Source organism: Euleptes europaea, chromosome 19, assembly GCF_029931775.1.
Source record: "Euleptes europaea isolate rEulEur1 chromosome 19, rEulEur1.hap1, whole genome shotgun sequence".
Taxonomy (NCBI): domain Eukaryota; kingdom Metazoa; phylum Chordata; class Lepidosauria; order Squamata; family Sphaerodactylidae; genus Euleptes; species Euleptes europaea.
Genome location: NC_079330.1, coordinates 17,977,234 through 17,999,750, shown reverse-complemented (window position 1 = coordinate 17,999,750; position 22,517 = coordinate 17,977,234). Strand labels below are relative to the sequence as shown.

Below are 22,517 nucleotides of genomic sequence, written 5' to 3'. Positions count from 1 at the left end.
CAAATGCACAAAGTAGCCATCAAAGTAACAGTATGTATTATATTTTATTATGCACAGAATGTACAGCTGATAAAGCCCATAGGGAAACGTGGTCGCATGATCTAGACGACACGTCCTTGGAACTGCTGTGGGTTTATCGGAGTTCTGTCCTCAGTTCTTCGGTTATTTCCTATGGAAAATACAAGTTACTGTCCATATTTTTCATGACTACTTGTCATATCTTTGCTTATTTCTGAATGGACATTGTATCTCATGTCAATATCATCATGAAGCATTAGCTGTTACTTTGTTGGCTACTTTGTGCATTTGATTAATGTATATATTGTTTGTGGCGTTTTGCATTTGTTATTGTATCGTTGTATGTTTTGGCACTAATATATTCACTGACACTATTTGTTTATTGTGCTGTCTCTTATCTTGATATCCTTCAGGTACTAGCTGGAGATCTCCTCCCTGTAACAACAGATCTCCATCCGATAGAGATCAGTTCACCTGGAGAAAATGGCCGCTTTGGCCATTGGACTTTATGGCACTGAAGTCCCTCCCCTCCCCAAACCCCACCCTCCTCAGGCTCCGCCCCACAAACCTCCCGCCGGTGGCGAAGAGGGATCTGACAACCCTAGTCTGGACCCACCCTTAATTCCACCCCTCCCATTCTTCCCCTTCTCAGGACAAAGGATTTCTGTCTGTTCAGCCTTTAAATGAATTATTGACTAGTTATTGTGGAAACATGGTATACAAACCTAAGCAAGCAAATTACTTCTTTTCAAAATTCTACTCTTGCCTCTGTAGATTGCAAAGTCCCCAAACTTCTGGAGGCACCTCCCATGTTTAGATTTTATCCAAGTTCCAAGCACTGCAGTTTGAGCTGTTGAAAGGCATCTTTGGATCATGTTTTCTCATATGCGCCAAGGTAAGCCCCGTGGCGCAGAGTGGTAAGCTGCAGTTCTGCAGTCCAAGCTCTGCTCACGACCTGAGTTTGATCCCAACGGAAGTCAGTTTCAGGTAGCCGGCTCAAGGTTGACTCAGCCTTCCATCCTTCCGAGGTCGGTAAAATGAGTACCCAGCTTGCTGGGGGTAAAGGGAAGATGACTGGGGAAGGCACTGGCAAACCGCCCCGTAAATAAAGTCTGCTTAGTAAACATTGGGATGTGACGTCAACCCATGGGTCAGGAATGACCCGGTGCTCGTACAGGGGACCTTTACCTTTTTAAACACGCTGCTGGTTAAATTATTCAGCCGTGGTAGCACCAGGTCAGAAGATTGCGGGCTCCCCCACAGTGGGTGTTAATCTGAATTCACCCCGGTGTGGCTCCGAGCCAGATTGTCCTCCGAGGACTTCGTTTCCAGCTGTACCTTGAGAGCAAGAATGTAATCACTGCAGTACAATCAGGCAAAGGAAGGGACCTAGAACCACTTTAAATGATATGTACAGCTGCCTTGAAACATGAGGCCCATTTTGAAATTGAGTTTAAAAAAATAAAGATATTACGCTTATTAGAAAGGGGTCCCAGGGGAAATTTACAAAGGCGCAGCCGGTAAATGCCAGACCTTTCTCCATAAACTGAGTAACGGGGAAAACCTCGTGGGATTTGGACATTGCTTCTCAAAGAGGGGAGGAAAATGAACCCTGTAACCAAAAGGGCAGATTGCTTAAATACCTGGGAATTGCTCCAATTTCAGGATACATTTTCCCGCTTTTGTCTTTTCAAGTAAAAATTTGCCCCCGTTTGATGAAATGCAACTTCAGTTCAATAAATTGAAATAATACAAATAGCTTAAAAATTTCCAATAAAACCCAACGTCTTAAAGTTCTGCTCGTTTAGCTTGTGTAGCCCATTGGGGTTTACACTGTTGTTAGGCCCTTCAAACGACTACACCATGCTGGCTTAGGATTGCCAACTCTAAGTTGGGAAATACCTGGAGATTTTGGGGGTGGAGTCTGAGGAGGGCGGGGTTTGGAGAGGGGATGGACATCAATGCCATAGAGTCTAATTGCCAAAGCAGCCATTTTTTCAATTTTCAGTTGTAATAGCGGGAGATCTCCTGCCACCACCTGGAGGTTGGCAACCCTATGCTGGCTCTTACTGTGTAGCTTCTAGGAGAGAGTTGACAAGGTCATTCCGCCTTAGTCCAGACCGAAACAGAGAATTTAGGGCCAAGATGCGTGTTATGATTTACACAAGTTTGCCATGGGAACATGCAGCCTTATTGCAGCTGAGAGGCCCTGGTGAAAAAATCTCCTTGATTTTTTTTGTCCTATCTGTTTGAGTCTTCTGCCCTAAAGAACCTGAGACTCACCACTATCTCCCAGCCAAATCTACCTCACAGGGTTATTGGTAGGGCTGCCAACCTCCAGGTACTAGGTGAAGATCTCCTGCTATTACAACTGATCTCCAGCTGACAAGAGATCAGTTCCCCTGGAGAAAATGGCCGTTTTGGCCATTGGACTCTATGGCATTGAAGTCCCTCCCCTCTCCAAACCCTGCCCTCCTCAGGCTCTGCCCCCCAAATCTCCAAGTAATTCCGAACCAGGAGCTGGCGACCCTAGTTATCGGGCAGATAAAATGAAGCTGAACTTTTTGGAGGCAGGGTGAGATAAAAATACGACAGACGTTCGGTACAGCAAAACTCTTTCCACTCTGCCTAGATCTAGCTCGGCTCTGGATCCCTTCCACAGGGAACGTTTGACAGTGAACTTTCATTGCTGCTTCGGAAGCCAATTTTGGGCTGAAAAGCAGCCTGTCAACGCTGATATTCGGCCGTAAAAGTCTCTTCAGATTGGCAGCAGATCTGTGGGCTCTGAAGCAGGAAAGGTCTTTCCCAACACCTGAACCTATTTAAAGGAAGATGCTGTAAACTGAACCAACCCATCTCATGAGGCGGCATCCACCATTTCCCAAGGTGCCCGCTAGATTCCCTTATAGCCCTCCTAGATGCAGAGTTTCTGAAGGTGCTGGTCTAAATATCGCTCAATCATCTGGAGGCCCACGGCCGAGCGAGTTGCTTGTGGAGTCCAACAACAAGGCGCCATCAAGTTGTGTAGGCTCTCTGCTTCTTCTCTTTGTCAGTTTGCTTTTATTTAAAAATTAGACACAGTGGTGGGTAAATTCCAACAGAAAGAGAGTACATTGCCCGCTGGTTGCCAGGGGCTACCTTGACTCCCCTCCTCTGCTCAGGCCCCCATGTTTTGCAATTCAGCACCCAAGGGTAGCACCAGACTCAACCAAGTCCACTCCTTTCAGCTTGGTCTGCGTGGCACGAGTCTGCCATGGAGAAAGGGGGTTGTGTGTGGGTGCCCTCGATAATCTTACCCAAAGAGCAAGAGGGAGTGATATATAATACAGAGGAGACTTCTCCCCATATGAGGATGTCAACCATCATCTGAGGATGCCGAGAAGATGTCTACAATCATCTGAGGATGCCGAGAAGACCACCCGACCTACGCTGCCCGAGAGCAGATCTGCAAGGCAACCCAATCACAGGATACCCCTTTCTCCCTGGATTGCACCACTTGAGACTGTGGATAAAGGGGGTGGAGAGTGTAACTCTGAATACTTCCCCATGAAATAACCCTAACTGGGGCACTGGGCTAACTAAGCCTGGAACCGTTCTTCATGACAGGGAGTTTTTGTACATGCAGGGAGAGGGGTGGTCTATTTGTGAACGAGAGGTTCCCTTCCCTGTCGTCCAGAGTGGTACGACCCAGGAAAAGTCATTCTACACAATCCTGCCACGGGAGTAGATCAGCGCTGATCGGATAATGAGGAACACAGAGGGGGCAGAGCTTTGCCCAAGTGGAGGCAGGGCCAAGACTATGCAATGACAGAAGACACAGTGACACTATGAAACCCAGGATGGGGGTTTCAGCCAGCACTTGTTCGGGGGCTGGAGGGGGGGACACTTAGGGAGGGCACAGGAGTGTTCGTTGTGGCCCACAGTTCACAACTGTGTGTAGAACGCCAGAGACCATGTAACAGGCTTATATAGTTATCCGGACAGGCCAAAGGAACCAATTCCTGTGCTTGAGAAAAAACAGCATTCCTGTTTGCTCCACTGCGATAGTTGTTATAAATGCCCTGAAAGCCCCCCCCCCAATACACACACAGTGTGGCCTTAACATAATGAAGAAGAAGAAGGAGGAGGAGGAGGAGGAGGAGGAGGAGGAGGAGGAGGAGGAGGAGGAGAAGAGGAGGAGGAGTTGGAGGAGTTGGAGGACCATTTAATGTCGGGGGGGGGCTTTAAACTCTGCCGAGAATCTCACATGAACACATGAAGCTGCCTTATACTGAATCAGACCGTTGGTCCATCACAGTCAGTATTGACTACTCCTCTGGCAAAGGTCTTTCACATCACCTACTTGCCTAGTCCCTTTAACTAGAGATGACAGGATTGAACCTGGGACCTTCTGTATGCCATGCAAATAGCTCTACCACTGAGCCACAGCCCCTCTCCTCTCCTGTCCCTTGCTCACACTGAAATCTCATGGATTGTGTGCCTCTATCTCCTCTCGCAACTGAAATGGCACGCTTCGACCTACAGGGATGAACCAACAATAGCAGGATATATAGAAGGGGGTGCTCAAATTTTGTCCAAAGAAGCCCTTGTCGATCAAGGCAAGAATCTTTATTGTAACCTGTCATGGGATCAAATGAATCATTTTTCATCTGTGCAAACACTCGCTTCTGTTCCAGGCCGCCAAATAAACTGATCCAAAGTAAAACAGGAGCCGGAATATAAAAAAGAGACTTGGGGGAGTGGGAAACTAGGATCCTGCAGACAAAGGTTGGGCTGGGTTGTTTCCATTTAATCAAGATGTGAAATTGAGCCGCCTCGTACACAGATTCGCCACTAGTCTCAGATCACTCCAGTCTCTGTGTCCCCTTTGGCAGTTTACCCCATCTTCCTCGGGGTCCCTCAGATATCCACCTGACCCCAGCCTCATCTCCTTCTAGCACATAACTTTTTGATCTTAGGCGAATTTTATTCCCCACATTTCTTGACGGCTCAACCGATGACCGGGGAGTGGGATAGGAAAAAGGCAGGCAGTTCGTGAACCTTGATAAGAACCATGTGTTATCTCACTATGGAGTAGCAGCACCGATTAGCAGGAGCTGTGAAAAAAACTAACAGCTGCCCGCCTTGCCACTGATTGGTGGGAGGAAGGTTGGGTTTGCCAACGAAGCCACCCATAGAAATTGGTCACAGAGGGGGCTGTTCCTTGTTATGGAGGCCATTCCCTACTTTAGAAAATTGAGATGATCTCTTCCATCTTACTGGAGCCTTGATTCCCCACCCACCCACCCCCAGAATTTCGGCCAGCGGACTATGGTGCTTGGGGGTTCCTGGCTTCCACTCCCAAAATCTGGGCAGCCATGTTGGTTATTGGGCAGATCAACTCAATGCCAGAAGGTTGGGGCTAGGATTATGGGAAAGGCAGTGCAGGCACTAAAGGGGAGATGTGCTGTTTGGAATAGACAGGGGGCGGTACGGTCCTACCCCCCCCCTTTCACCTTCCCCATGTAGTAAGAGTTAAAACTTATTTGAGGGGCCCCGGGGCACTCTGGTGCAGCCTCGTGGTTGCAACCCGGAGTCTTCTGCCCTGCCCACTCCCCTTCACTCCAGCAGTAGCAGTCCCTGCGAGTCCCACCGGGCTGGGCAGAATCCCTGAACATTATTCAAGAGTCAACGTTTATTGTGCAAGAAAACAAAAGCTGCAGAATCAAAGATTTCCCTTTTAGAGATGGCCGGCAAAGGCAGTGGCGGACGCTGGGAAGGCAGGGGCTGAAGTCCCCCGAAGCGGATGCAAGGATTTATTCCACGTTCCAGCCAGTGCCTCGGGCTCTGATTGCCCCATCCTCTTGCCCCAACTGGGCACTGCCAGCCCACCTTTTTATCACTTGGCTACGGACACCTCTCGCACCAGCACTAGCTGGCCCGGTTTGGCTAAGTCCTGTCGACGCTCCCCGTAGTTAACGGCGCAAGCCGCCCTCCAAAGATGGTTCCCTCCAAGTGACAGGAAGTCATCCCATATGATGGGACGGATCCTGTCTCCCTCTGAACATCACTAGGACCGAGGTCGGGCTCGTCCATTTGGAGGAAAACCAGAAGAAGGCCCCGACCAACGCCAGAGGGGAACTGCAAGCTATCCCGTCAAATTCCCGCGAGAGTGTGCCCCACCCCGTGGCATGTGGCGTGGGGGGTCCGACCCATTATGCAATCTCTTTGATCCTATGGATGTAGTTGTGCAGTTCCTCGGGGTCTTGGAGGCCCATGTCTTGACAAACCCACTCCAGGTCCTCCTCGTCAGCTATGGGGATAGAGTTATAGGCCAGCTCCTCGGAAGGCATGGTGGCAAAAGTCGTGAACTTGACCCGCTTGCGCTTGGAGGTGGGCGAGTTGAGCGGGTCCTCGCTCTGGTCCCTGGTGGAGCCCCCCGAGGAGCCGTCCCCCCGCCCATGCACTTGGCTCTGCACGCTGGTTTGTGAGGAGCCGCTGCTGTGGTGGTCGCCGTGGCAACATGTCTGGACGTTCTCCAGCGGGTTGCCTGGGCTCTCGGGCTGAGGAGAAAGATCATTCTGGGCCCGCAACGGCTGCCCGTTGCCCAAGAAGACCCAGTGGTGGGAATGGTCCATGTTGGTTTGTCCTTCCGGCGGGATCCGCTTGTGCCGGTACTTCAGTACAAAGACTATACAGTTGATGAGGAAGACGAGAATGGCTAGACAGAAGACGCCAAGGAGGGCGTACATGCCTATCTCCAGGTCTGTTAGGCCCCGCGTCACCTGTACGTAGCCGGTAGGGATGGTTGGAAACTCCTCGGTGGGGATAATAACACTGGGTGCCCGACTCTCCTGACTGGGTACCAGCGGCCACTCCCCCTCCAACCTCGGCGTGGTTCCCGGAGCAGCCTTCTCCCGTCCAGGCTTGCTGGGCGTTTGGACGGGCTCATAGTCGTAGGTGGGCTCCTCCTCCGAGTTGAAATGCACGCGGACGCTGGCCATGGCGGTGGCCAGCACACTCTTGCGCTTGGTTTTCTGGCAACTCTCGCAGATCATCAGCTCGGCCTTCACCAGCTCGCCGGACCCCTCGCCTTCTGCCACCACGACCGGGAAGGCCCGGTCTGGCATCACGGACACCACTGACCTGTCCTGGCTGCTCACGAGCAACGTGTAGTCCTTTGGGTCGTACAAGGAGAGGGGAGCTGTAGTACCGTCGCTGTACGACACCCAAAGACTCAGCAAGGCCTCCTACAAAAAAAGGGGGGGACAAGATTGTGAGGAACTGTCATAAGAACATAAGAAAAGCCCTGCTGGATCAGACCAAGGTCCATCAAGTCCACCAGTCAGTTCACACAGTGGCCAACCAGGTGCCTCTAGGAAGCCCACAAACAAGACAACTGCAGCAGCATTCTCCTGCCTGCGTTCCACAGCACCTAATATAATGGGCATGCTCCTCTGATCCTGGAGAGAATAGGTATGCATTATGACTAGTATCCATTTTGACTAACAGCCATGGGATAGCCCTATCCTCTATGAACATGTCCACTCCCCTCCTAAAGCCTTCCAAGTTGGCAGCCAAAAGAAAAGCCACACTGGAACAGACCAAGGCCCATCAAGTCCAGCAGTCTGTTCACACAGTGGCCAACCAGGTGCCTCTAGGAAGCCCACAAACAAGACGACTCCAGCAGCATCCTGCCTGTGTTTCACAACACCTAATATAATAGGCATGCTCCTCTGATACTGGAGATAATAAGAGTTATTCCACAGCCATCTCCATTCTTCCTTCGCCAGTAGTTTTCAAAACGTTGGCTGATTTGTCTTGGAACAGTTGTATGGCTGCCGAGGAGCTCTTCTCTGGCTTGTCGAAGATTCTGAGATATATTCAGCTCACACTAACTAGACCCTCCTCATTACATACAGGCTGTCAAGTTGCAACTGGCTTATGGCAACCCCAGCAAGAGGCTTCCAAGGCAAGTGAGAAGCAGAGGTGGTCAGCCACTGCCTGCTTCTTCACAGTCTTCCTTGGCGGTCTCCCATTCAAGGACTGCATTTCTTAGCTACCAAGATCTGATGAGATTGGGCTACACCGTGTGGCCTTCCCTTGTCCCCCATTAGTGGTGGGAAGTTCTATCAAGTCGCAACTGACTTATGGCAACCAAGTAGCGTTTTCAAGTCGAGAGAGGAACAGAGGTGGTTTGCCATTGCTTTCCTCTACATAGCAACCTTGGACTTCCTTGGTGGTCTCCCATCCAAGTACTAACCAGGGCTGACCCTGCTTAACTTATGAGATCTGATGAGATTGGTCCAGCCTGTGCCATCCAGATCCACCCCCTCATTGCCCTGATGTAAATAACTGTACCCTAAATCCACAGAAATACATTATCATCATCTTCATGGTCCTCCTTTCTCTCTGGGACTGAAGGGGGATTGCAAATATGACAAGAACTATTCAGTCAGTCAGCAAGCAAATGACAAAATATGATAAAAACACTGGAATTGAACAGCAAAAAATCCGGTAAAATTGAGTACCGCAGTAGGGCTGGGCAGGTTAGAGGTATGAGACAGACTATTCAGTTGATCAGTGAGCAGAGTACAAAATCTGAGAACAATTCCATCTAGCATCAGAGTTTCTTAATTAAACAAAATAATGCATTGGGGCTGTGATTGAGGATCTGGAAAAACAGCTCAAAGAAGCAAACGGTAATTAGCGGGCCAGGTATACTTAGCATCCTAACTAGCCTGAATTGGTCACATCAGGAAAAGACAAGATTCACTGGAAAAGACACTCCCCTCCAACACCACATTTCAAATGAATCTACTGTCTTCATGGGAGCCCATTTAAACAGGAGCCTGAAGGGCTCCTGCCGAGAAACAAGATACTGTCCGCTGGAGAAGAAGGCTTGAGAAGAAGCCATCAACATGGGAAGAAGAAGAAGAGTTGGTTTTTATATGCCGACTCTCTACCACTTAAGGGAGACTCAAACTGGCTTACAATCACCTTCCCTTCCCCTCCCCACAACAGACACCCTGTGAGGTAGGTGGGGCTGAGAGAGCGCTAACAGAGCTGTAACTTGCCCAAGGTCACCCAGCTGGCTTTGTGTGTAGGAGTGGGGAAACAAACCCAGTTCACCAGATTAGCGTCCGCCGCTCATGTGGAGGAGTGGGGAATCAAACCCGATTCTCCAGATCAGAGTCCACCGCTCCAAATCACCACTCTTAACCACTACACCACGTTAGGGTGGGACAGGAAGGCATGGCATAGCAGAGCCTTCTGGGAGTTGGAGTTTTAAGGCGCCTCTGTCCCTGAATTGCTCGCTCCAGCATTACCTGCTTAGAGAAGTTGAGCGTCTGTTGAGCTGTTGTCTTGGCCACAATGGTATGGCTATTCCCGGGACTGGGGTGCAGCGAAAGGGAAAGGTTGGAGACCACCTGGGCCTTCAGCTCAGTGATGGTGATCTTCTCGTCAGCCACCGTCACCAGGGTCTCTCCAAGGACTGCCTCCATGAGGGGTGAGGCTACCTGTGGGAGAGAAAAGTCACGCCCCCAAGGGGTGATGATAATGATGATAATAAAGTTTATTGTTTGTGGCCGAAGGTCATCACAATCTATCATACAAACATTAAAAATAACATTAAAATAACATAAAACGACATTGAAGTAACTTTAAAACAGTCTGACCCCCAAGAAGCTAGTAATTAAATACGTGAAATTCCCCAATTAAAAACAGCTTTAGCTCGGATTTTCTTGGCTGCTAAAGCAAAGAGTGACACTCTGTAGGAAACATCAGGATTGGCGTCTGATAAGAGAAAGAGCAGCTTCTCTGGATCTGGAGAAAGATTTAGGCCCTTTAGAGAAGCTCCGAGAAATTTAGATCTGGGCTCTGTGTAAAGAGGACAGAATAAGGTGTGATGAAGTAGGTCTTCTGGAGCGGCTCCCAAGTGGTGAAGAATTTTATTTTAGCTTCTTCGTGCGTTTATTTATTTGGAAATAGTCTGCGGCACCCTCTCCAGAGCACCTGCTCAAGGCGGTTCACAAAGTAAAACACGATAAAATCCCTAGAACAGCATAAAAATAATTGAAATTAGCCCAGCCGTTAAAAAGGCCTTAAAAGAGCAAAAAGAAGTACCCAGCCTGCTGGGGGTAAAGGGAAGATGACTGGGGAAGGCACTGGCAAACCACCTCACAAACAAAGTCTGCCTAGTAAACGTCAGGATGTGATGTCACCCCATGGGTCAGGGATGACCTGGTGCTTGAACAGGGGGCTACCTTTACCTTTTTAAATGATCCTCATGAAACAATCCTGAGTAGACAATACTGACTTTGATGGACCGGGTCTGATTCAGTATAAGGCAGCTTTATGAGTTAATGTGTTCAGTCCTGCCTTTGTTTCACCATGGAACTCAATGGATCATACGTAGGGGGACCCAGAAAGTTTTCGATCCAGGCACTGAAGAGATGCCGTGAAGCTTTTCCAGATATTCTTCAGTCAGACATCTAATCTTAGTGAGTCTGACTATATGAATGAAACAGAACGGACTATATACCAAGACTGGCATAACTAGATGAATGAGCAGTTTGGATCTAGTCTTCAACTAGATGGCATTATTCATCTCCGAGGTACCCCTGAGAAATGCTTGAATAGGATTTATGTGCATAGAAGAGATGAAGAACAAGGCCTTCCTACAGAATATCTGGAAAAGCTACAGTGCAAACATGAAAGTTGGCTTTAGCATAGCACACTGCGAATGGATTTTGACTATCTGCAAACCACACAGTCGAAGGCCTGCTTAATTTCTGATCTGGTGCTGTCAGACCAATTTGGATTACGAGATATGCAATTTTGACACGCTCCCTTGGCGGCAAGTTGCCCAGCCCTCAGAGATGCTGCCGTACATTTTGTAAAGCAGTAAAAACTGAAGATCATTTCTGGACAGTGTAAAGAGACCCCTTAGAGCTTGAGTTTTTGTATGAGTGGTCATCACCATAGAGATTATATGTACAATCTTTCACCCGTCTTCGTGCACACAAGGTCAGCCGAGAAGGCTGTACTATGAGAATCCACAAGGATGGAAGTCCATCTCCAGGGAATCCATGCCAAACCCTTTGAAGAAGCCATTCGAGTTGTCTGGCATTCCCTCCTCCACTCTTTGCTAGGGTTGCCAACCTCCAGGTACTAGCTGGAGATCTCCTGCTATGACAACTGATCTCCAGCCGATAGAGTTCACCTGGAGAAAATGGCTGCTCTGGCAATTGGACTCTATGGCATTGAAGTCCCTCCCCTCCCCAAACCCCGCCCTCCTCAGGCTCTGCCCCAAAAACCTCCCGCCGGTGGCAAAAAGGGACCTGGCAATCCTACTCTTTGCATAGGATCAACTCATTGCAGGCCTTCTGATGCCACAAAATAGATATGCCCCATCTTCAGAGACATGCACAAGGGAGTTCACCTAATAAAAACATGGGTACAACTTTTAAAAAAAACACACAGAGAACATTACCACTACAAAACAAGCCATATAACAACATTCAACTGCCTAAAATGATATCCATTAAACAGTCCTCAGGTTAGAAATGAACAGCTAAAACAGCTAAAAATGGTAACACTTCAATTAAAACCCTGGGTAAAGAGAAATGTTTTGGCCTGGTGCCTAAAGGACAGTAAAGGTAGACAGTAAGGCAAGCCTGAAGTGGGAGGATACTCCAATAGCAAGGTGCTACCACTGAAAAAGCCCTGTCTCTGGTCACCACTTGCTCCGCCTCTTCAGGCGGGGAAACCAGAGTCAGGCTTGAGAGGAGGAACTTTACTGGTAGGGCGAATGGGAGGAAGCAGTTCTTCAAGTGCATTGGCCTTAAAAGCAGGAAGTTAATGACACTGTTTTACTCCAAGAGCTGGAAGTTAAAGACCCTTGTTTGCTCCAGAAGATGTTTTTAAAATTAATGTCTAAATTTTTACTTGATTTCCCAACTTGGAAATGTTTTAATAATAAAACTCATAAATATCAAGGCAATTTAGAATCTTGAACACATGAACATGTGAAGCTGCCTTATACTGAATCAGACCCTTGGTCCATCAAAGTCAGTACTGTCTACTCAAACCAGCAGCAGCTCTCCAAGGTCTCGGGCAGAGGTCTTTTGCATCACCTACTTGCCTGGTCCCTTTACCTGGAGATGCCCGGGATTGAACCTGGGACCTTCTGCATGTCAAGCAGATGCTCTACCAACTGAGCCACAGCCTCTCCCCAAGATTAAGCCTTTGAGCTTGGGTGAGCTTCCCAACAGAACCCTTCCCAATAGACTTCTGTCTTCTGCTTCCTTTCAGGTGGAGAAGGAGTCCACGAAGAGAACTGCATATTTACTCATCTGATTGAGATTCGAGTCCAGCAGCACCTTAAAGACAAAGGAGATTCTTGAGCATCTATTTTTACTGTTTGCGCATGTTCAGGATAAGTTGGATGGAATGTTTCGGAAAAGGGAAAGGCAGAATAGCCTAATAAATGAAATGCCCAATTTGACAAAATCCAAGGCAAAGGTTTTTTCCCCACACTTCCAAAGAGGGGCCGGTATTGGTCTATTATGCCAAAGCTGTAATATTTGTTCACGCATGGTGAGGAAAAGACACACTGCCAAAACTCAATTGGCTATGCTTAAGCAACTAAAATGTGCCAGAATTTCCTACCTCACCATGAAAATGTTGTGTTTGAGGTCAAACATTTTGTTATGGAGACTGAAGAAAATTGTTTTACTGATTTGCATTTTCCTATGCCAATTTCCCATTTTGGTATATGTTGCCCTCGTTGGTTTCAATGTATTCTACAGTCCTAAATTTTGGAAGGCAAGACAAATGCATATGAATAATGCTTTGTTTTATTTTATTTTTACCTTCAAGAAAAGTAAACATACACAAGAACACATGAAGCTGCCTTCTACTGAATCAGGCCCTTGGTCCATCCTAGTCAGTATTGTCTACTCAGACGGGCAGCGGCTCTCCAGGGTCTCAGGCAGGAGTCTTTCACATCACCTACCTGCCTAGTCCCTTTAACTGGAGATGCCGAGGATTGAACCTGGGACCTTCTGCATGCCAAGCAGAGGCTCTACCACTGAGCCACGGCTCTACCAATGAGCCACAGCTGAAGGAAGGCCACCAAGATGGGTTAGATGAAAGTGACTATTAATGTTTTTTTCCATTCATTGCTCGTGCAGGGGGGAAATCACACCTTGGGGAGACAGTGCTATATAAGGGTTAGATTATCTGACCAGCACTAAGGAGCCTGTGTTCAAATCTCCAACCTGCCATGAAGCTCACAGGCTGACCTTGGGCTGGTCTCACTCTAGGGTTACCAACCTCCAGGTGTTGGCTGGAGATCTCCCACTATCATGACTGATCTCCAGCTGACAGATCCGGGGTGGGGGAGCGTGCACGACTGGGATGAAGACTACTTAGAAGCTCGGCTTTGGTCTTGTTTTTAAAAAACCACAAGTTTTTAGCCCTTAGGAAACTGTGCGGGAGGTTCTGGGGAAAGAATGGGGGCCGGACATGACTGCCAGCAAGTGGAGCAGAAGCACAGCCCATAAAACACGGCCCGCACCCAAGCCATGCCAATTGTGTCGCTGATGGAATTTATCCAGATCAGCTTGTCTTTGCTGAATGGGAGTTAACCACATAAAAAGAATAATCTCGTTGTTGTTTTTTTAAGGCACAGCAGGGGTGTGTGACAAATCTTGTAAAAAGGGCTATCGGATGAACACGTAGCAGGAAAAGTTTGGGTTTCCCTTGTTGTGGGATTCTGGATGAAAACCACCAGCTTCAGGCTCCGGCCGCCCACTGCCAAAATACAGGCTTCGAATGCAAAGGAGCCGGATCCGTCGAGCATCGTCCCCCCGGGGCACCGTTCAGCCCCTGCCCGCTCTGTGGGGATCTCTGAAGCAGGTTGTGCCTGGGGAGGACAGCCTGACCTTGAGCGGGCTCGCATCTTTAAAGGCAGCATCTGGGAGACGGAGAAATTTTGCTGAGGAAGGCAATACAGTGTCGAGAAGTAGAACTAATTGTAGTCGGAAAGGTTTGGCACAGGATCAACCCGGTGGGGGAAGACAAAGTAGAGCTGGGAGAAAATGCACCAGAGACTGGGCAGGGGGCGGGGAGAAGAGGAGCACGGGCTTGAAAAGGAAGATGGGGGGGGGAGGAGGGGGTGCATTTAAAGGCAGGGAAATTCAGAAACCAACTCCAGTTTTCACTGCATGTAGGGGATCTGCAAAAAGCACCTGTGGGGAGGGAGGGGAGGGATGCCAGGCCCCTCTTTGTCACCAGTGGGAGGTTTTTGGGGCAGAGCCTGAGGAGGGCAGGGTTTGGGGAGGGGAGGGACTTCGATGCCATAGAGCAGGGATGGGGAACATCAGGCCCGGGTGCCGTTTAAGGCCTGCGAAATCATTTGGTCTGGCCCTTCGTGGGTCCTGGCAGATCTCTAGCTCAGAAGGATCTAAGACTGGTGATCTGCACCCTCCCGCGGGCAGGAATAGCCTCTATTCAAGGCAGATGTGAGTTTATTTTGCTGAGAAAAGGAACCTTCCCCCCCCCCTTGCAGAAGAGTCATTAGCTATGGAGCTGCTAGGACCACCCAAGAAACTGTGTTAACCCTTTCCCACCTGAGCCATAGAGAAACGTATTGGTCGGCTAATTTTTAAGTTGATAATTTTGTATGGCCTGCGAATGATGTTATAAATATCCAAATGGCCCTTGGCGGAAAAAAGGTTCCCCAGCCCTGCCATAGAGTCCAATGGCCCAAGCGGCCATTTTCTCCAGGGGAACTGATCTCTGTCAGCTGGAGATCAGTTGTAAAAGCAGGAGATCTCCAGCTAGCACCTGGAGGTTGGCAGCCCTAAGGGAGGGGGTGGGACCAGGGCTGCGCTACCGGCGGAAGGCAAGGGTTCATTCTTCCCCCTGTGCCATTTCTTGGTTCAAAACTGCCCCCACGCCAAGGTTGCCGAAGGAGGGGAAATTTCAGGCACAATACAGGCTCCCCACAGGAACATGAAACTCCTTTCAAGTGAGTCAGACCCTTGGTCTTGTCTACTCGCACTGGCAAGTGGCTCTTTAGGGTCTCCGGTACAGGGTCTTTTGTATCACCCACTACTTGGTCTTTTTCAGAGGAGATTAGTCCCGAGGATTGAACCCGGAACCTTCCGCATGCTCGACCACTGAGCCCCTTCCCGCTTAAACCAGTGGGGTGTGTGTGTGTGGCTAGACTGTACCATTCAGAAACACTTGACTAAATGCTCCAATAGATCAAACATTCCTTCCATACAGGAAAGGTTCTATTGTGTCAGGTGTCAGATTGCATTCTAACTTTTTCCCTTCTCCCAAAATGCTAATTTTTTACACATAGGTATATATTTCATTTTATTGAGGTGGAAGAGCAGTCAATTCCCCAAGTCCCATCTAGAAGCTTGAAGTGGTACAGTCCTGACCAAAAAGGTACTGACCCGTGGGGTGACATCACATCCCGACGTTTACTAGGAAGACTTTGTTTATGGGGTGGCTTGCCAGTGCCTTCCCCAGTCGTTTTCCCTTTACCCCCAGCAAGCTGGGTACTCATTTTACCGACCTTGGAAGGATGGAAGGCTGAGCCAACCTTGAGCCGGCTACCTTAACCTGACTTCCGTCGGGATCGAACTCAGGTCATGAGCAGAGCTTACTGCGGTACTGCAGCTTACCACTCTGCGCCACTGGGCAATTATAAACAAATGACAACTATGACCATAATCCCCATGAATATAATGTAAAAATGTTTTAAGCTATGGAAGGATTATTGGGTTACAAAGAACCAGTTCCAAAAGCATACCAAAATGGCGCCAAGTGCAAAAGTTTTGTTAAACTAAGGCATCGAGGAAAACCTCTGAAGCAAAGAAGTTGCCAACTTTCTCTACCACTTAAGGCAAAATCAAACCGGCTTTAAATCACCTTCTGTCCCACCCCCCCACAACAGACACCCTGTGAGATAGGTGGGGCTGAGAGAGCTGTGACTAGCCCAAGTTCACCCAAGTTCACCCAAGTTCACTTCATGTGTAGGAGTGGGGAAACAAATCCAGTTCACCAGATTAGCATCTGCCACTCATGTGGAGGAGTGAGGAATCAAACCCGGTTCTCCAGATTAGAGTCCACCACTCCAAACCACCACTCTTAACCACTACACCATGCTGGCTCTCAAAGGAATATGCAGCAGGCCAAGGAATTCATATTTATGCTCTTGTCTCGCTCCAGATCAATCTCTTTGCCCATCTGGGAAAACAGATGGAGAATAAATACTGTTGGTATTGTTGAGTAGCGGCTCGGCTTTTACCTTGAAGAGGGTGGTACCAGGCTCTCGTCCAGCCAACGTGTGGCTGTCCACCATGTGGGCCACCCGGGGGTCCTCTATCCTCATGAAGTCGCTCACCAGGTCCGTGACCTCGACCATCCACTCGGGGCCCAGCATGGTGACCACCTGGTCAGTGCCCTCTGAGGAGGTGGTGTGGAACTGGGTAAACACTTGCAGGGTGGCGTGCTGGTACTGGAGGGTACAGCCCCGGCTCTGCCGACGTTCGTCTTCCTCCTCCTCGTCGTCACTCTCCCGTGCTGACCTGAGGATGGTTGAGGGAGTCAGAACGATTGGGTCGTAGACCAGGTCATACCGTACAGTTCACTTGCTATATACCCCAGCTCTCTTCCAGCCCAATGATGGACATTTATAATATTTTATTATTTAAAACATTTATGAAACCTGCCTTTCTCCCTAGAAACTAGGATCCAAGATGAGCAATGGCAATACACCCAAATACATCATATAAAAACACCAAAATGACCATTTAGATGTGCAAAATTTTGGAGAAAAGATACACATGAATCAATGGGGAAATCTTTGGACTAAAGAAACGGGCAGCCCCTTCCTGAGCTTTGCAGCGCCCGGGGACAGCATGGCCGGGGTGCCGCTGCGGCACCTCAGAAGAGGTTTGGAGGCTGGCGCGGGTAGGAAAATGGCCTGTTTTACAGGTAAAAATAAAAATGGGGGGTGAGCCCCACTGACTATAGAATCTTAGAGTTGGAAGGGACCACCAGGCTCATCTAGTCCAACCCCCTACACAATGCAGGAAATTCACAACTACTTCCCCCCCCAACACCCCTAGTGACCCCTACTCCATGCCCAGAAGATGGCCAAGATGCCCTCCTTCTCATAATCTGCCTAAGGTCATAGAATCAGTATTGCTGACAGATGGCATTCTAACCTCTTCTTTAAAACCTCCAGGAAAGGAGAGCTCACCACCTCCCGAGGAAGCCTGTCCCACTGAGGAACCGCTCTAACTGTTAGAAAATTCCTCCTAATGTCCAGACGGACACTCTTTTGATTTATTTGCAACCCGTTGGTTCTGGTCCGAACTTCTGAAGCCACAGAAAACAACTCGGCACCATCCTCTATATGACTAAAAGTGATGCCGTGCCAGCAAAAGCCTGGCGCAGCACCACCAAGGCGGAGTGTGTCATTCCCAAGCTGGAAGGGGTTAGGAAGTTGCCTATCAGCATCTCCGCCCCCCCCCCACCCCCCAGGAATGCCCTGGGAACGTCCCTGGAAGACGGCGCGACCATTTGCACTGGCTGGACGCTGACGGAAGGCCAAGCCCGAGTCTCAGGGCTATGCTGCCGCGGAAGTCTGGGGATGCTGGCATGACCAGCCCAACATCGGAGTCCATGCAAGTCTTGCCGGCGCAAGTGCCGCGGGCACCAAAACAGCCACTTGCACACAGCTCTTTCAGCCTCCAAGCTCAGGAATGTGCTCTAAGTTTACAAAATGTCAAATATTAAGAGAAAGTTGGTATAAAAAGTTCTTCAGATGGTATATTACACCCAAACATATAGCAAAAGCAAACAAAGACTATAATGGGAAGCGTTGGAAATGTCACAACACAGACGCAAAATTTTATCATATGTGCTGGACATGAAAGAAAGCAAGGAAATACTGGACAGTGAGGAAATGCAGAAGATGTTAAAACTTAAGTTTGCGATGGATCCGAAAAGTATGCAACTAAATATTTCACCAAGTAATATTCCAAAAAAATATAGTGAATTATTCAAGTATATGGTGACGGCAGCAAGAGTAATATATGCAGCAAAATGGAAGGCGGGGGAATATCCTGATTTGAATGAATGGGTGAATAAGCCAACTGAATATGCAACTAAGGAAAACTAATATCCTTTAAACATAATAGACCAATGTCTGAATTTCAGGAAAAATGGAAGGTTTTTTTAAATATATGTAGCTGAAAATTAAGAATAAAATTAAATCAAAACAGAAGAAGAAAGATATAGGTAGTAAATGTTTTATAATCAATATTCTAATAGATATGAAGATATATTAAGATAGAGTAATGTAACTCAAAGAAGTGAATTATTAAAATGTAATTTTAAAAAGTAAGCTCCATATAAACTGTAATAATACGATTGTTTATGTTTAAATGTTTGAGTATTTGTTCGTGTATAGATGTCACCCGCCCTGAGCCCGGCTCGCTGGGAATGAGGGCGGGGTATACATTTGAAAAATAAATAAATACATAAAATTTTATATTTAAAAAAAATGACCATTTAAACAGCTGGCAACAGCAAAATTTTAAAAGTCCAGTTACCCTTCAAAGGCAGAGGGTTAAAAACCACTCAGCTTTCTAAAAGGTTTGGTCTGGCATGCCCTCCAAAAGTGCAGAAGGGATGTAGACCTTCTATAGGGTTGCCAACCTCCAGGTACCAACTGGAGATCTCCTACTGTTACAACTGATCTCCGGCCGAGAGATCAGTTCCCCTGGAGAAAATGGCCGCGTTGGCCATTGGACTCTATGGCATTGAAGTCCCTCCCCTCCCCAAAGCCCGCCCTCCTCCGGCTCCGCCCCAAAAACCTCCCGGCGGTGGCGAAGAGGGACCTTGGCTACCCTAATCTTCTAATGTATCTCCTGGAAGACTGCCTCACACCATCCGAGTGGCTATTGAAAAAGGGGTTGCGACTACTAGACGGCCAAGCAGAGCTTCTGCATGGACTCCTACTGGGAGGGACACTCCTTGACCTATGTTGGCCCAGGTTCGTGATAATTAATATCAGCCCAGTGCTCAGTCACTGAAATCTTAAGTAATGAACAGTTGGCGTTCGGGCCAATTAAATTTGCATATATTTGCACATGCGCAAGACCAAGAGTGATGGAGAACATGCTTTTGTTATTCAACCATCCTACCAACCATTATCTGAGAGGATAACGATTGATCTTTTACTGGAATCGGGGCTGGATGCATAAATTGAGGGAAACGTAGGCTAGTCACGATCTCCATATTTGAAAGGTTTATTCATCAATACCTTGGGGGGGTGGGGGAAACTTATTGAAATAAATGAGAAATTCCTCGACGTAGCGGCAGGAGCACAGATTGCCCTGGAGTTATCGAGAAGTTCAGAGCACTGCATTCTGAAAGCCTTCCACTCGTACTCTTGCAGCACTCCTCCACGTGAGCGGTGGACTCTAATCTGGTGAACCGGGTTGGTTTCCCCTTAACATAAGCGGTGGACTCTAATCTGGAGAACCAGGTTTGATTCCCCCACTCCTCCACATGAAGCCTGCTGGGTGACCCTGGGCCAGTCACAGTTCTCTCCGAACTCTCTCAGCCCCACCTGCCTCGCAAGGTGTCTGCTGTGGGGAGAGGAAGGGTAAAAAAGGTAAAGGTAAAGGTCCCCTCTGCAAGCACCGGGTCATTCCTGACCCATGGGGTGACGTCACATCCCGGCATTTACTAGGCAGACTATGTTTACAGGGTGGTTTGCCAGTGCCTTCCCTAGTCGTCTTCCCTTTACCCCCAGCAAGCTGGGTACTCATTTGACCAACCTCAGAAGGATGGAAGGCTGAGTCAACCTTGAGCCGGCTACCTGAAACCAACTTCCGTCGGGATCGAACTCAGGTCGTGAGCAGAGCTTTCGATCCTTAAAAGGTCGAGAAAACTGGGGGATAAAAACCGGCTCTTCTTCTTCTAGCCCTCATTGCGCATCCGTCTGAAAGAGCTCAGGCCGATTTCACCCCCTTCCCAGTCCTCCCTCCCCAAACACACGCTTCAAACCCACTGGCTCACCTCCGGTCGGGCAGGATGGGAACGCGCCAGCCCTTCACTTGGCTGAGCCGCGAGTCCGAGAGTTCGATGTGAAGGGGGAGCTTGGGGACCCAGACGGTCATCTCCAGGAGAGCGCTGAGGTGGTCATAGCTGAAGGAGACCCCCGCATTCATGGAACCCCTCGACTCTTTGCCGCTCACAAAGACATAGTCGCAGCTGCTGGAGACCTGCAGATGAAGGGGCGGGGAAGGAAAATGTGGTAAGGGAAGGCTGGCTCGTGTGACGTTTATCAGGGGATCATAGGCACATCAGTAAAGGAGGAGGAGGCATGGCTTAGTGGTATACCATCGGCACTGCATGCAGGAGGTCCCAGGTTCAAACCCCAGCATCTCCAATTAAAAGGTGATGTGAAAAATCTCAGGTGAGACCCTGGGCATAGTTGGAATTCTGACATGACACAATGGGCGCAGCAACAGAATGGCTGCCACCAAATGGGGGCTGCTGGAGATGGAGCCTACCACCAAATGGCTGCCACCACTTAACTTCAGTAACACTAAGGAGATCCTTGTGCTGTGGTGGCAGCTGCTGCCAAAGCAACATTTTTTAAAAAATCTGCACAGCCAATCAAATCTCCAGTGGCCAATCAGAAGCCTAGGGTTGCCAAGCTCCAGGTGGTGGCTGGAGATATCCTTCTATGACAACTGATCTCCAGCCGACAGAGATTAGTTCACCTGGAGAAAATGGCCACTTTGGTAATTGGACTCTACGGCATTGAAGTCCCTCCCCTGTCCAAACCCTGCCCTCCTCAGGCTCCTCCACCAAAATCTCCAGGTATTTCCCAACCTGGAGCTGGCAACCCTACAGAAGCCTTGCTGTGCAAAAGCCCTACCTGGCCCCACCCACTTCCTAAAAACACATGGTGGGCACCAGAAAAGATGTCAGTGGGCAAGTGCCATCAAGTTGCAGCTAACGTACGGCAGCCTTGTGAGGTTTTCAAGGTAAGAGAGGTTCAGATGTGGTTTGCCATTGCCTGCCTCTGCATAGTGACCCTGGACTTCCTTGGTGGTCTCCCATCCAAGAATTAACCAGGGCTGACCCTGCTTAGCTTCTGAGATCTGACAAGATAGGACTAGCCTGAGTCATCAAGATCAGGGGAAAACACTAATATGGTACTTTTTCAATCCCAGCATCAAAAGCAACCACAGCAAACCTGTACCCGTCCATAGCCGATACCTGCAGTGAAACTTCCCACTGAAAACATTACATGTGGGTCGTTCCTCAGAAACGTTTAGAGGCATGTGGAGTATTGCCTATGCAGATCCCTACTGTGGCCAAAAATAAGACTCAGGGCACAAGCTACATCTCTGCCCATCATTACCCATGCAAAGCCCACAAGCTCTTGAGCATAGACACTAAGGGCAAACTGCATCATTGAGCATGCGTCAGCCCTGGTTTTCTTTTAGGGGTCTCACTTTATACACGGGCTGACTTCCATATAGGGTTGCCAGGTCCCTCTTTGCCACCAGTGGGAGGTTTTGGGGGGACGGAGCCTGAGGAAGGCGAAGTTTGGGGAGGGACTTCAATGGGAGTGGTGGACTGATCTGGAGAACCGGGTTGGATTCCCCACTCCTCCACACGAGTGGCGGAGGCTAATCTGGTGAACTGGATTTGTTTCCCCACTCCTACACATGAAGCCAGCTGGGTGGCCTTGGGCTAGTCACAGGGAAGGGAAGGTGATTGTAAGCGGTTTGATCCTTCCTTAAGTGGTAGAGAAAGTCGGCATATAAAAACCAACTCTTCTTCTTCTTCTTCTTCTTCTCCTTCTCCATAGAGTCCAATTGCCAAAGCGGCTATTTTCTCCAGGGGAACTGGAGATCAGTTGTGATAGCAGGAGATCTCCAGCTAGTACCTGGAGGTTTGCAACCCTACTTCCAGAACGGGCCCTGAAAATCCTGAACCGCCATCCCCACCCCCCTGCTGCTAGCAACGTTAATTGGGGAGGATGCAGGCATGTTTTTTCCCTGTGTACGTGTGTTTGTGCTCGACATGGCCAGGGTCTGTTTCCCTTGATTCCCACAGGACTACTTAAGCTAGGCTTCGACAGCCGAGAGACACCAGCTCAGCATGTCTGGGAAGGCAATCTCAGCTCTGCATCGGAATAAAAATGAGGCCCGGAGTGCATCTCTGGATATTGCGTCGTCCATCAAAATAAAGGCGACATGCCATCCCTTGCATCCCCATGGCTAATAAACACACCCACTGAGACAAGCTGGTGGGGGCAGTCCTTTCAGACTTTCGGGGGCAGCTAATCACCCAGCGCGTCCCCTCAAATGATACCAAGGAAGGGGTTCCCAAATGGGCTGTGCTCTGTCCAGAGCCTCGCTTTGGGTAATATCCATTCACGCACACAAGGGGAAGTC

The 22,517-nt window shown here is 48.8% G+C and overlaps 1 protein-coding gene across 1 annotated transcript in view; it reads right to left on the bottom strand.

Moving 5' to 3' along the window:
* Positions 1-6,198: 6,198 nt before the first annotated feature.
* The window catches only part of TMEM132E (transmembrane protein 132E), a 177,775-nt gene continuing 161,456 nt past the window's right edge, over positions 6,199-22,517 (bottom strand). Inside the window, exons 6-9 of the mRNA XM_056864866.1 lie at positions 20,119-20,324; positions 16,331-16,610; positions 9,327-9,518; positions 6,199-7,247 (exon numbers count right to left, since the gene is read on the bottom strand). Coding sequence (XP_056720844.1) covers positions 6,213-7,247; positions 9,327-9,518; positions 16,331-16,610; positions 20,119-20,324 — 1,713 coding nt within the window. The 3' untranslated portion in view covers positions 6,199-6,212. The remainder of the gene's footprint in view (positions 7,248-9,326; positions 9,519-16,330; positions 16,611-20,118; positions 20,325-22,517) is intronic.